The following is a 15,513-nucleotide window of genomic DNA, read 5'->3' on the forward strand; positions in this document are numbered from 1 at the left end:
ACTGAGCATTTATATGTCCTTTTTCTTTTTCTTTTTTTTTTTAAAACTAAATCTACAGCACTTCCTTTCACATATGAATACATTTCATTTGGGGAATTCTGAGCATTTAGTTTTGTTCCTAGTTCATGAACGTGTAGTACATTTCCTCCCTTTGTTGGACTAGTGATGTCCTTTTTGTGTATTAAATACAACACGTTATCACAGAAAGTACAGTGTTGGAACGAATTTCATCTTATAAATGATTTTATCTATTTCATCAAATTAAATTAACCTTATCCTTTGACTGACATTACTAGAAGTCTTGACAAATTAATGCACATTTCAGGATGTTTATATGTTTATATGTGTATAAAACGTATTCAGGGACTTCCCTGGCGGTCCAGTGGTTAAGACTTTGCTTTCCAGTGCAGGGGGTGCGGGGTCGATCCCTGGTCGGGGAGCTAAGATCCCACATGCCTTGAGGCCAAAAAACCAAAACATAAAACAGAAGCAATGTTGTAACAAATTCAATAAAGACTTAAAAAAAATGGTCCACATCAAAAATACATAATAAATAAATAATAAAATAAAATGTATTCAAAGCCTTAAAATATATTTGAATCAAATGTATTTTATAGAGGATATTGATCTACTGACTATGATTCATCATTTATACTCACAAAACATAGAAGTTTTATTTCAAGAGAGTTTTTATTGAAATAAAACCAACAGAAATTAAGTATAGTGCTTGATAAGTATATAATATACAATGTTATTATGTAGAACATTACTACCACCCTGGAAGCTGGTATTATTGCTAATGGAGTTGACACCCACTAGCAGTCATTAACTCTCCCAAAAGGTAAATATTATTCTCATTTGTATCATCATGGATTAGTTTGCTTAGTTTTGAATTTTAAAATATAAAATCATACAGAATGTTTTCATTTTTATCTGCCTTCTTTCCCTTAACATTGTGAGATTCATCCATGTTGTTACACATAGCGATAGTTTGCTCCATTGCTGTGGAATTCTACTGAATGAATATACCATACATTAGTTATTCATTCTTACTATGTTAGTGGACAGTTTTGCCATTTCCATGTTGTGGCTATTATGATTAATGCTGTTAATGAACATTCTTGTACATGTTTCAGTGAATGTTTAGAGGAATAAAATATAATAAATCTTATCTGGAAACTAGAGAACAAACATTTTACTTTGATAATTATATTGGTAGGAGGCGGTATTTAAGTCAACTTTTCCAATTTGCTTCCCATTATAGTGCTATTGTTGTTAGTAATAATAATAATATAGTATCTAACATTTCTTAAGGTCTTACTGTGTGCCTGGTAATATATCAACCATTTTCATATCATTTAATCTTCACAACCATTCTCTGAGATAGTGTTAGTGCATACAAAGCAACTGTTAAAAATAATTAAGAATTCTCTGGTGATCGAGAAGTGATATTTTAAGCATATCATCTTCTGACATCACAGTTTAATATTTATACATGGGCATTTTACTGTATTTTAGTCATGGAAGATATCTTCATGACCTTTTGATAGGCAAAGATTGCTTTAATAGGACGTAGAAGGGAAACTAACATTAAAGGAGAAGATCAGTAACTAGAACCGTGTTAAAATTAAGAACTATGTTCGTCAAAAGACATGATTAAGAAAGTCAAATAGCACAGAATATGTGTATAGTACACACACACCATGTATGTCCTTGGTTGTATATCCAACCCAATCCAGAAGTACACTAGTGACTTGAACAGACACTCCAGAACTGAGAATATCTCCATGGCCAGTAACATGAAAAGCTGTTGAACCTCAGTTAAGCATCAGAGAGATACAAATTATAACCAGAATGTGATAATTTCACACAGCCACCAGAACAGTGGGACAAAGAGATGGGTGAAGCGGTGACGGGGGAGTGTGAGGCGCATACATGCTGGCGGAAGGGAGTGTCTATTGAGCTGATCGTTTTGGGGGACTGCTGGGTGCTACCGGCTAGAGGTGAGCACATGACATCTACGACCCAGCAACAGAAATTCGCACCTACGTGCATCAGACAAAATACAGGAATACACATAGGAACAACATTTTTACATCACCAAACTAGGAACATTAAATGTCTGTCAACAGTAAACAGATAAATAAACTGTGGTCTATTCGTATGAGAGAATAGTGTGTAGAATGAAATGAGTCCATTACTGCTTCACAATTACACGGAGGAATATAGAAACATAATATTGAACAGAAGAAGTCAGACCTAAAGACATACATGTATGAGTCCGTGTATGTAAAGTTGAGAAACAAGCATGATTAACCTGTGGGCATAAAAGACAGAAGGTGGGCACATGTGTAGAGGTTATCTGGTAGAACGGGAAGACAAAGGGTGCTCAGAGGTGCTGCTAACAGTCTATTTCTGGACCTGGTTGCAGTCACTGTGTGAAATCAGAGCTGTACACCTTGACATGTATGCCTTGCTATAGATAGTTCAGTGAAGCTATTTATTTAAATAGTAATTTGTGCCAAATTTTTAAAGAAAAATTAAAGAAATGCTTCTGTTGCTACTTATTTTAACTTTTTAATTAATTAATTAATTAATTTATGTTTGGCTGTGTTGGGTCTTTTTGCTGCACGCGGGCTTTCTCTAGTTGTGGCGAGCGGGGGCTACTCTTTGTTGCGGTGCGCGGGCTTCTCATTGCGGTGGCTTCTCTTGTTGCAGAGCACGGGCTCTAGGCGCATGGGCTTCAGTAGATGTGGCATATGGGCTCAGTAGTTGTGGCTCGCAGGCTCTAGAGTGCAGGTTCAGTAGTTGTGGTGCACGGGCTTAGTTGCTCCATGACATGTGGGATCTTCCCGGACCAGGGCTCGAACCCATGTCCCTTTCATTGGCAGGCTGATTCTTAACCACTGTGCTACCAGGGGAGTCCTTGTTGCTACTTATTTTAAAATAAGAATTTCAAAATAGTGTTCAGAAGTGCTGAATGTTTTTATTTACTTATTTACAATCTAGACAGATTTATAAGTTTAGAGATATTGTTGAAAGGTGTGTTGATGTATCTTAAAGTTTAATTTGTGGGCCAGGATTGTATTTTGAAATAATTATAGTTACTAAGTTTTGAAAATAGATATATATCAATTTTTAAATTTGTTTCTAACTGTGTTCTAAAATAAAAGTTCCTATGAGTTGTGATATTACCGAATGAGGTCCACATTTTCCATTAATTTTACTGCTTTTTTATTGGATAAGCAAAAAAGACACAGGAAGGGTTAGTGTTTGTAAGGGTAGAGTATTTACCTGTAAAAAATAAATTAAATGAAGCATTAGATCCTGACATTCTCATGATATTCTCTGCATTTTGTCATTTATTACAGCATGAATCTAGAGAAACATTATTGGGATTTAACATGGTGAATTACAGAGCATGTAAAAACTTGTGGAAAGCATGTGTAGAACATCACACATTCTTCCGTTTGGACAGACCACTTCCACCTCAAAAGAATTTTTTTGCACATTATTTTACATTAGGTTCAAAATTCCGGTATTGGTAAGTATTGCTTATGCTTTGATACTTCAGTGTTGGATTTCTTCCTCCCTTTAAATAAAAGTCTAGTTTACTGAACCGTAGAATCTGTTACTCATGCGCGCCTACTGAGTCAAAATCTCTGCGGAGTGTGGCCCCTTTGTCTAATCAGCAGAAAGTTCTGTAGGTTCTCATCATAAAGCCAGACTTGAGAAACCTGTTCCATTACCTATATTCCAGGTCATTATTTCCTAAAGTAAATCAACTGTATTTAATTAGTTACAATCTACTCCTGCTATAATTTCCATTGTCTTTGTTAAATATTTGTAAGATGACTTTATCGTGAAGAAAATATGTAGATGTGGCCCAGAAAAGATTTGTATTGTAAACCTCAAGCATTTATAAATGCCCCATTTGTAATCAGAAAAAAAAACCAACAACAGCATAAAGCGTAGTACAGGATATACCATTAAAAACACATCCTCCTTCCAAATAAGTGGTAAAAGTAGCCCAAAAATTCAGTATCAGCACTTAACTAGAATTAAGGAAATTGTAACCATAAAAAAGGCACAGCAGATTCTTAAGTGGCTTGATGTCATGATTGGCTCCCCTGTCACCATCCTAAAAGCAGTACTGGGAAAGTAAGGTGTTGGTACTTGTAAATTTAAAGGTAATTAGGTTTAGGGAATGAGAATGACATCAGTAGTGAGAGTCGGAAAAATCAAAAAGTCTTATCCATTGGTACTAAATCTTAGCAGGTACAGAAGAAATCTCTAGTGAGAGAACAGTGCAGACCATACTGGTATTCCTTCAGTAAACTTAATTCCTTACCTAAACGACCACCGGGGTTGTTATACAAGAACTATACTTAACTTTAGCAGAACTCTTTCTTCCCTCTGACCTTGAAAATACGACGTACGTGTCAGTATACACACACCACTTCACTTAGGCAACAAAGAAATTAATAGAATGTAGTAACCAACCTTTAACCATAATTTAAACCAGTCTCAGATGAAAAAAAAAATCAAGTAATTTCCCCAAACTCTACCACAGAAAACAAAATCTAGTTACGATGACTACAGATACCAAAGACATTTAAAGAAACCAGTTTGGGAGAAAATCATCCCTGAAACAGGAAGAAATTTCTACCTAGATATTAACAAAAAAAAACTAGCTCAAGGGACTTGCCCAGCAGTCCAGTGGTTAAGGCTCTGCACTTCCACTGCAGGGGGCATGGGTTCGATCCCTGGTCAGGGAACTAGGGTCCTTCATGCCGCATGTTGCAGCCAAAAAAAACGAGAACAAAACAAAAAAGAAGGGAAGTTTCTCATCATGGAAGTTGAAGCACTAAATAGTAAATGAAGTAATTCTTTAAAAAAAAAAAAAGCTCAAGGACTATCTAATTAAAAAAGAAAATACTGCTTGAGGGCAGCAACACTTGCCATTCAGGCTGTTATTGCCCTTGGGGGAATATGGACCTAGTACTGGCAGATTTTACATTTTTAAAACAGTTTTATTAAGGTATAATTGACATAGAATAAGTTACCATATTTGAAGTTTAAAATTTCATGTTTGGAGACGTATATACATCCATGCACCCATCACCACAATTAAGACAGCAAGCATATCCGCCCCGGGATTTTCCTCATACCCCTCTGAAACCCCTTTTCTCTCGCCTCTCTTTGTCCCCATGTATCCGCTGGTCTGCTTTCTGTTTCTATAAATTGGTTTGCATTTTCTAGGATTTTATATAAATTGAAACATATATTTTGCATATTCTTTACATATATATTACATACTCTTTTACTTGGCATAATTATTCTGAAATTCATCTATGTTGTTGCCTGGATTGATGGTTCATTTCTTTTTATTGTAGGGTAGTATTCCATTGTGTAGATATAACACATTTTGTTTATCCATTCACTTAATTATGGATATCAAGTGGGTTGTTCCTCTGTTTGGCTTGCTTCCGGACTTGGGCTATTACAAATAAAGCTGCTGTGAACATTGATGTGGAAGGGTTTGTATGGACATTTGCTTTAAGTTCCCTTGGTTAAATACCTAGGAGTGGAATCGCCAGATCTTATGGTAGATGTATGTTTAACTTTGCAAGAAACTGCTGGTCGTTTTTCCAAAGCACGTGTATCTTTTTACATGCCCACCAGCAGTGTATGAGAGTTCTAATTCCACCAGATTCTTACCACTGCCTCCTGGTATCTTTTCATTTGACTAGTTTTCTGAAGAGCATGTAATTTTGATAAGTTCAATTTACCAGTTTTTTCTTTCATGGATCTTTCTTTTGGTGTCATATCTTTGCCTAACCCAAGGTCACAAAGACTTATTCCTGTTTTCTTCTAAGAGTTTTACAGTTTTAACCCTTACATTTAGGTCTATGATCGATTTGAAAGTAATTTTTGCATATGGTGTGAAGTATGGATTGAAGTTTGTCTTTTTACATATGGATATCCAGTGTTCAAGCATTTTTTGTTGAAAAGATTACTCTTTCTCCACAGCATTGCCTTTGCACCTTTGCTAGAAATCAGTGGTCCATATTTGGGTGGACTTATTTCTGGACTTTTTAATAATAAGTCTTAAGTCCAGTAGTATTAGTCTTCCAACTTTGTTCTTTTTAGAAGTTGTTTTGAATGTTCTAGGCCCGTTGCAGTTTCATCTGAATTTTAGAATTAGCTGATCACTTTCTACAAGAAAGACTTCTGGGATTCTAATTGGAATTGTGCTGAAACTATAGATCAATTTCAGGAGAATTGACATCTTAAAAATACTGAGTTTTCTCTACTAGAACTAAGCAGTGAATTTGGTAAGGTTGCAGGATACAAAATTAATGCACAGAAATCTCTTGCATTCCTATACACTAACAACGAAAGATCAGAAACAGAAATTAAGGAAACAACCCTATTTACCTTCGCAACAAAAAGAGTAAAATACCTAGGAATAAACCTACCTAGGGAGACAAAAGACCTGTATGCAGAAAACTATAAAACACTGATGAAAGAAATCAAAGATGACATAAACAGATGGAGAAATGTACCATGTTCTTGGATTGGAAGAATCAACATTGTGAAAATGACTATACTACCCAAAGCAATCTACAGATTCAGTGCAATCCCTATCAAATTACCAATGGCATTCTTCACAGAGTTAGAACCAAAAATGTTATGCTTTGTATGGAAACACAAAAGACCCTGAATAGCCAGAGCAATCTTGAGAAAGAAAAATGGAGCTAAAACATAGGAAAAACACTCTTTGACATAAACCACAGCAAGATCTTCTCCGACCCACCTCCTAGAGTAATGAAAATAAAAACAAAAATAAACAAATGGGACCTAATTAAACTTAAAAGCTTTTACACAGCAAAGGAAACCATAAACAAGACAAAAAGACAATCCTCAGAATGGGAGAAAATATTTGCAAATGAAGCAACAGACAAAGGATTAATCTCCAAAATATACAAACAGCTCATGGAGCGCAATATCAAAAAAAACAACCGAATCAAAAAATGGGCGGAAGACCTAAATAGGTATTTCACCAAAGAAGACATACAGATGGCCAGGAGGCACATGAAAAGATGCTCAACATCACTAATTATTAGAGAAATGCAAATCAAAACTACAGCGAGGTATCACCTCACACTGGGCAGAATGGCCATCATCAAAACTACAAACAATAAATGCTGGAGAAGGTGTGGAGAAAAGGGAACCCTCTTGAACTGTTGGTGAGAATGTAAATTAATATAACCACTGTGGAGAACAGTATGGAGTTTCCTTAAAAAACTAAAAATTGGGACTACCCTGGTGGCGCAGTGGTTAAGAATCGCCTGCCAATGCAGGGGACACAGGTTCGATCCCTGGTCCGGGAAGATCCCACATGCCACGGAGCAACTAAGCCCGTACGCCACAACTACTGAGCCTGTGCTCGAGAGCCCGCGAGCCACAGCTATTGAAGCCCTTGTGCCTAGAGCCCGTGCTCTGCAACAAGAGAAGCCAGCTCAATGAGAAACCCGCACACCACAATGAAGAGTAGCCCCTGTTTGCCGCAACTAGAGAAAGCCCGCGTGCAGCAACGAAGACCCAACGCAGCCAAAAATAAATAAAATTAAAATAAATAATCACATCTTCAAAAATGTATGGATGTACTTATAAAAAAAAAAAAAACTAAAAATAGAACTACCAAATGACCCAGCAATCCCACTCCTGGGCATATAGCCTGAGAAAACCATAATTCAAAAGGACACATGTACCCCAGTGTTCATTGCAGCACTATTTACAGTAGCCAGGACATGGAAACAACCTAAATGTCCAATGACAGATGAATGGATAAGGAAGATGTGGTACATACACGCAGTGGAATATTAGCCATAAAAAGGAACGAAATTGGGTCATTTGTAGAGATGTGGATGGACTTAGAGTGTGTCATACAGAGTGAAGTAAGCCAGAGAGAGAAAAACAAATATTGTATATTAACGCATACATGTGGAATATAGAAAAATGGTAATAGATGAACCTGTTTTCAGGGCAGGAATAAAGATGTAGAGATAGAGAACCGACGTGTGGACACAGGGGGGAAGGGGAGGGTGGGACGAATTGGGAGATTAGGATAGACATATATACACTGCCATGCGTAAAATAGATAGCTAGTGGGAACCTGCTGTATAGCACAGGGAGCTCAGCTCGGTGCTCTGTGACTACCTACATGGGTAGGATGTGGGGTGGGGTGGGAGGGAGGTCCAAGAGGGAGGGGATACATGTACACACATAGCTGATTCACTCCATTGTATAGCAGAAACTAACACAACATTGTAAAGCAATTTTACTCCAATAAAAAAAATACTGAGTTTTCTGACTCATGAAACATGGTATATCTTTTTTTTTTTATACACTTCTCAGCCCTCTGGGAGCAAGCTTTTTTTTTTAACATCTTTATTGGTGTATAATTGCTTTACAGTGGTGTGTGGTATATCTTTTTATTTACTTAAATGTTATTTCTCTCAGCAATGTTTGTAGTTTTCAGCATACACCTCTTTCACATCTTTGCCAAATGTATCCTTAATTATTTCATGTTTTTGATGCTATTATAAATTGTCTTATTATATTTTAATTTCAGATTGTTCATCACAGTTAATTAGAAATACAATTGCTTTTTTATGTTGATCTTGTTTTGTTAAACTTTGCTTTTACCTCATTTATTTTAGGACCTTCTTTTATAGTTGCCGAAAGATTTTCTTCCTAGAGGCTAAAAACAGTCTTAATTTTTCCTTTCTATTCTGATCCTTTTTATTTCTTTTTCTTTACTTGTTGCCCCAGCTAGAGCCGCCAGTCTAGTGTTGAGTAGAAGTGGTGAGAGCAGATATCCTTGTCTTGTTCCTTATCTTAGGGGAAGACACTCAGTATTTCACTATTAAGTGTGATGTTGGTTGTGGGCTTTCACACATGCCCTATATCATGCATGTTGAGGCAGTTCCTCTATTTCGCATTTGTGGGAAGTTTTTATTAGGATTGGTTATTGGTTTTTGTCAAATGCTTTTTCTGCAGCTATCACAATGATCACATGGGTTTTCTTTTTAGTTGTTTATTTGATGAATTATATTGATTGACTTTCAAATGGTAAAGCAACCGTACATTCCTGAGAGAAACCCCACTTGGTTATGATCTGTTATCCTGTTTATATATTATTTTATTTAATTTGCTTACATTTTGTTTAGAATTTTTGCGTTTATGTTTGTGAAGGATATTTCCCTTTAGTTTTCTTTTGTAATGTCATTATCAGGTTTGGTGTCAGGATCATTTTGGCCTCATTGAATGAGTTGGGAAGTATTTCCTCATTTTCAGTTTTCTAGAAGAGTTTCTGTAGTAATATTATTTCCTTTTAAAATGTTTGATAGAATTTTCCAGTTCTGTTCTTTCTAAGGCAGAAGCGTTATTTATAGGAGGCTTTTGAACAGCACATTCAGATTCTTTAATACAAATGAAGCAGTTCAGGTTTTCTCTTTCTTCCTGGGTGGACTTTGATCATGTTTTTCAAGGAATTTATCTATTTTGTCTAAGTTCTTGAGTATTTTGGCATAAAGGTTGTAATATTACCCTATTATATTTTCAATATCTCTAGAATCTAGTAAGGTCATTTCTCTCATTCTTGATATTGGTAATTTGTGTCTTCTCTCTTTTTCCCTTATCAGTCTTGTTAGAGGTTTATCACTTGGGATTAAATATTTTTAAACACTGTGAATGCTAAATAAAACCTTTCTTCAGGTTTGTATGTAGCTTATGGGCCACGCTTTGTCTGTCAAATCTTAAAGGAAAAAAGTGACCGAAAAATACTAAACCAGGTTCCCGTTCAAGTCTAGAGTCAGTAGCTAGGCAGTATCAAATATACAAAACCTCAGGGAATATAACATCTCTGAGCCTATTTTGAAAAAAAATTTAATGGTAAAGTTTAGCCATCCAAGAGAGAATTCAAAATGACTCAAGAAGAATCTTGGTGAAAGAAGTCAGAATAAAGATTAAATTCTTTAAACATGGAACGAATCCTTGACAACTATGAGAATTATAACTACAGAATAGTATTAAAATGTTATAAACTTGGACAAAGTAAAAGTAATAGTATAACTAAGAAAGCAAGAGGAAGCAGGGACTAGTGAACTATGTGAATCCATATTAACAAAAATTAAATATTAATACACTAAGTTTTTAAGGTTTTCCCTGACCTTTTTATTCTCCTCCTCCTCCTCCTCCTTCTTTTTTAAATGAATGGTAGCCTTTTTCTTTCCTTTAATTCAAGAGAAATCCATTTAATATTTTCATTGTGGCCATATATAGCATAATCACATTGTAATAGAATTATATCCATATTTGTAGCCTTTTCTATGTATGTATAGAGTTTCAGAATGATTTTTGCCTGCTCATAATAGAGATTATTTCTTAGGGGTATGGCTGTGGCTAAATCTGTTTGTTTACTTTTTTTGTTATGCTTTTCGATATTGCTTGAATTACTTACAAGAAGCCTGCATGCTTTCACCAATTGGTATATTCTCATTGTTCTTAAGATAAGTATCTTGCTGTCAGAATTTAGTGTTTTTAGATTATGTTACAGTTTTACATTTTGTTCTAATTATACTAAACCCTATAGAATAATATGGATAATATGACATATAAACACTTCATTTTTCCCTCATATTTGAATTTAATCTTTATATTTTTATTATGAAATTCAACTTGTTAATTCAGCCTTTTGAGTAATAATGTCCCATTTGAATCCTCTTTCCTGGAAAATTGCTCTATCAGTTCGGGAAACAGGAAGCTCTTTTGATTTTTCAGATAAAAGCAATTCAATTGAGGCAGTTGGTTTCTAACACAGGTGTTAGGAAGGCTGGGAAAACAAAAGGGAGGGGGTTTGGAGAAGCAGCAGGAAGAATGGGTAATGCCTGAGGGTCAGAAGCTTGTGTCACTCTGGGCTGGAGCCCACAAGCTGAGACCTGCTGCTGCCCTGGTGAGCTGCTGCCGTGGATTCTGGATCACCAGGGCGGTGCTGCTTTGGTCAGGGATGGCATCCTCTGCGGGGTTCTGTTTCTCTCTGTGCCCTGTGCCTGCTGCTGTTACAGCGGCTGCCAGCATCTGACGGTCACCTGCTTCTGATCCGCTCCGCTTTCTGATCTCCCACCAGAAAAAAGGCGGAACTGACAGGAAGCCAGCTTGCAGGGGAGCCTCCAAGATGCAGGGCGTAGCAGACAGAGCAGGACAGGACTGAGGCCCGGGCAGCTCGGCTAACGTGAAATTAAATTAGTGTATATAAGGAAGCCACAGATGTCTACAGTGGTAAAAGCTAGACTTGATGTTTATAGTCCTTAAGAACTTCCAAAACGTATCCAAAATACTTTCTAATCACCAAGATGATTAATAATCTTGTGAGCGGTGTAGGAATGGCAGCATGACAAATGTTTATCTGGATACAGTCCTATCCCTAATGGATACACATGAGATAAATGCTTTTCCTCCTCATTATAAGCAATGGTTGGGAATACTAGCACTCTTGTCATCTCTCACGAAGACTGAGAGACGGAATTTGGAATATCGGGGGATTTAATACTTCCTTTACCAGCCTCCTCACGCACACCCCCCCTTGTTGTCTCTGTTCCAAAATGCCCAGGGGATTACAGTCCTTGTTCTAATGTGGAAGTACAAAGCAGTGGTGAACCTCAATCTGTTACCTTGTTCACAATTGCAAGTATAGCTCATTCTTCTTAGAGGAAATATATCATCTTAAGACACATCAACTTATCTGAATTTTAAAATTGTGACAATGTTTCTGACTTTTCCATTAAAACTTGAACAGAGGGCTTCCCTGGTGGCGCAGTGGTTGAGAATCTGCCTGCCAATGCAGGGGACACGGGTTCGAGCCCTGGTCTGGGAGGATCCCACATGCCGCGGAGCAGCTGGGCCCATGAGCCACACTTACTGAGCCTGCGCCTCTGGAGCCTGTGCTCTGCAACAGGAGAGGCCGCGATAGTGAGAGGCCCGCGCACTGCGATGAAGAGTGGCCCCCGCTTGCCACAACTAGAGAAAGCCCTTGAACAGAAACGAAGACCCAACACAGCCATAAAAAAAAAATAAATTAAAAAAAAAAAAAACTTAAAAAAAAAAAAACTTGAACAGATGTGCCATTCTATTCACATTTATCTATACTTGTCCATAGAAGATGATCTTAAAATTGCTTACTTATTGGCTTTGGAAACCTATATTTGGCTGCTTTTTTATGTATTAAATTTCTATCTATGTAAATGGTTATATTTGATATTCTAGACATTTATGTTCATTCACTCAAATAATGTGATGTGTCAAGTAACAGATTCTCTGAGAACCAAGTTTTTATTTACAAATTTGCTCTCAACACATTGGAGTACCACAGAGGAAGCTCAGTTCCCAGGCATAAACGGTGTGCTTGGGAGACCAATCAGCTTCAAGATAAACCCCTGTAATGCCCAACTCCCAACCATATTCTGACCTTCATTCCTTCTAATATAAAAATATCTGGGGTTGCCTGTATCTGGACGTGGAGGGATTTGAGGATGTGTCTGTGATCATTATCAGTAGGTGAGGAGGAAAAGCTTGCCCAAGGAAAGAGCAGTGCTTCGAGATCTCCCCATGTGTCAGGCCCTTGATGAAGGAGTAGTAAAGACACTAGCCAAACCGCAGACGTGGCAGGAGGGCAGGGCTTAGATGAGCTGGGACAGAGCAACCTGTTTCTGAGTCTAGAGGGAGTGCCTTTCCAGGGCATAGCAGAGGAGGAATTCCTCTCAGACAGAATTACTTCTTTCATACTCACTCCCAAACAAAGGAGTATCTGAACACAAAGTGTCTTTGGAACACGTCCTTGTTCATTAACGGAAGAAGTGTAGTTAAGCTTCATCCATCCAGGTAGAAGTGGAATGTAGTCCATTCTTTCCTTCTTACCCACTGCTAGAAATGTCTTGTCTCTTATGTAATTGTAGTGTAGTCATGCTGTGTGTTGTCATTTTATCTTGTAGTTCTCTTTAAGGTTTTCTTACTGTACGTATTTATCTATTTCAGTGGGAGAACCGAAGTCCAGTCAGTTCAATATGGCAAAGAAAAGGCAAATAAAGACAGGGTGTTTGCAAGGTAAGCCACTTCTAATTCAGTGTCTGAATTTTTTTTAAAGCAAGGTTAAAATTGCTAAAAACTTTTTCCAAATATGATTACAGAATTATCACATGATTCCTTCTTTAATTAAATGATAAATTATGTTGAGCGAGTAATGAAATAGTTTGTCTAGTTTACTCAATCATTTTTTTTTAGTGGACCAAGGATTGTAACCCTGACTAAGCAGAATCAAGTATTATATTATTAATATAACATTTTGTTGGAAGGCTTGTTTCCCTTTGGTTAACATTTTTGAGAAACATAGTGACTCATCTCATATATTATCCAGCCCATTTCTTCTTTCTTTAAATCATATTGTTAAGAAATAAGTTGCTTTTTATTTGGGTGCTATTTTGTTATCTTCATTTTTTAAGATCTGTTAATAACCAGTTTGCTTTTCAACAAGTGAGATGACATGATCAGATTTATGGTTTAGAAAATAGTTTTATAAGCAAGGATAGAGAATGAATTAGAAGTAGAGGCTGGGTACCCAGAGACCAGTTAGGTTACTGCAGTAATCCAAATGAAAATAACAAAGGCCTGAACTAAAACACTGACAGTGAAGTGGTTAATAGGGAACAAATTTAAGGAACTTATTTTGCGGGTGGAACAAGCACAAGTTGTTGACCAATTGGTGGAGATGTGTGAGAGACAGGAGTATCTGGAAAGACTTGTCAGCTTGGAGTGACATAAAATGGACAGGGGTTACAGGAGAGAACAGATTTGTAATAGAAGAGGTTAAATTGGCACAGGTCTAGTTTGAGATGCCTGAGCAATAATCTAACCAGATTGTCCAATAGATGATTAAAAACTCAGCCGAGAGCTCTGACGAGGGAGAGTGACCAGATTGGTGGCAGCTAATCTTTACTGAAGACCTACTGTGCCGAGCATTGTTTCAGGCCTTGGGAACACAGTGAAGAACAAGATACTGCACTCTGATTGGTGGAGCAGACGCCTAGTATAGGTGAGGGCTGAGGCAGGGAAGGCCCTGAGCCGGAGCCAGTAGTGGGCAGGGTGCACACGGCAGTGCTGCAGGAGATGGCTAGACGGGCGGGCAGCGGCCGGAGTCTGTGTGGCCCTGTGCTGGGAACGGTGAGGACTTAGGATTGTAAGTGGAGGCCAGGGGGACTGGGGGCATGGGAGGGATATAAATTGACTTGCATTTTAAAAATGTGGTAGAGTTCTTGTGCTTTAGAGTGATAAACTGAAGTATCTACAAGTATCGTATGGTTGCTGGGATTTGCTTCAGAATAATTGGGGGGCGAGGTGAAACACGATTCTCATGATGATGCTGTTGAACCTGGGGCCTGAGTACACAGGGTTTATCAAACTCTTCTTTCTACTTCTGTTTATATTTGAAATGTTCCAAAATAAAAATATGGGGGAGGGTGGGAGATTAGCCTGGCTGCTGGGATAGAATCACTCTGTGGGGATGTGAGTGGAAGAGGGTGACCAGTTAATCTCATAGTGGCTAATGCTTATTTTGTACTTACCTGTGCCAGGCAGTGTTTGTATATTAGCTCACAATCCCCAAACTCAGTGAGGTAATAAATCCATTACAGATGAGAAAACTGAGCGAGTTTGAATAATTTACCTGAGATTATACAGAGAGTGAGGGATGCAGCAAGATTCTAACCAGGCATCCCAGGTTCTTACCCACACTTTTAACCTCTGTGCGGTAGTTTTTGCTGTTCTGCGTGAGACATGTGACGCTTGACTCCTTCCCTGCCTCAGATGTGAAAGGTGATCCCGTTATTGTCTGTCTCCTGCACTAGGTAGGATGTCAGCTCTAGGAGGACGGGAGTCTGTCTGTCTGAATTCACCACAGTAGCCACAGTTCTCTAGTGAGTGGGGTATGGTAGATGTTTTTAAATGAAGCAGTGTATTTTCAGTGAAAATGGCTTGGAGAGGGTGAGTCTTTAAAGAGGTCATGAGCTTAGCGTCTGCTGCCAGTGGAGGCCTGAGAGTTTTAATAAACGAGAAGTGGAGAATTTTGCTTTTTACTTTAATTTTGCTCTCAGTCTTTGTCCGAAAGACCTCCTGCTTTGTGTTTCTAGGCTAAAAAGCTGCTGTTTTTTTTCTTTCCTCTAAAAGCAGAAACTGCTTTATTGCTTTCTCTACTCCACAAATGATGGCTCCTTTTTTTTTTTAAAGCTCCAACAATGCCAAATAACATAAAGAAAAATCGTGACCCCAACACAATCATTTAAAATTGTTCTGTATTTACTATTCAAGATTTTGCCATGTATATACTCGCAGATATTGATATGTATGTCTATATTTTATTTGTTTTAAAAATTGTTTCATACTTTTTCTTGCTTG

At 37.6% G+C, this 15,513-nt stretch overlaps 1 protein-coding gene across 5 annotated transcripts in view; it reads left to right on the forward strand.

Moving 5' to 3' along the window:
* Positions 1-15,513, forward strand: part of PTPN4 (protein tyrosine phosphatase non-receptor type 4) — a 172,917-nt gene that overhangs the window by 105,380 nt on the left and 52,024 nt on the right. For all 5 annotated transcript variants that reach the window (XR_005020639.1, XM_036858281.1, XM_036858284.1 and 2 more), the window contains exons 12-13: positions 3,372-3,544; positions 13,102-13,170. Coding sequence is in view for 4 of the 5 variants with exons in the window: in XM_036858281.1 (XP_036714176.1) it covers positions 3,372-3,544; positions 13,102-13,170 (242 nt within the window). In the remaining variant the exon portion in view is untranslated. The remainder of the gene's footprint in view (positions 1-3,371; positions 3,545-13,101; positions 13,171-15,513) is intronic.

The sequence above is a fragment of the Balaenoptera musculus genome, chromosome 7, assembly GCF_009873245.2.
Source record: "Balaenoptera musculus isolate JJ_BM4_2016_0621 chromosome 7, mBalMus1.pri.v3, whole genome shotgun sequence".
In the NCBI taxonomy this organism is placed as follows: Eukaryota; Metazoa; Chordata; class Mammalia; order Artiodactyla; family Balaenopteridae; genus Balaenoptera; species Balaenoptera musculus.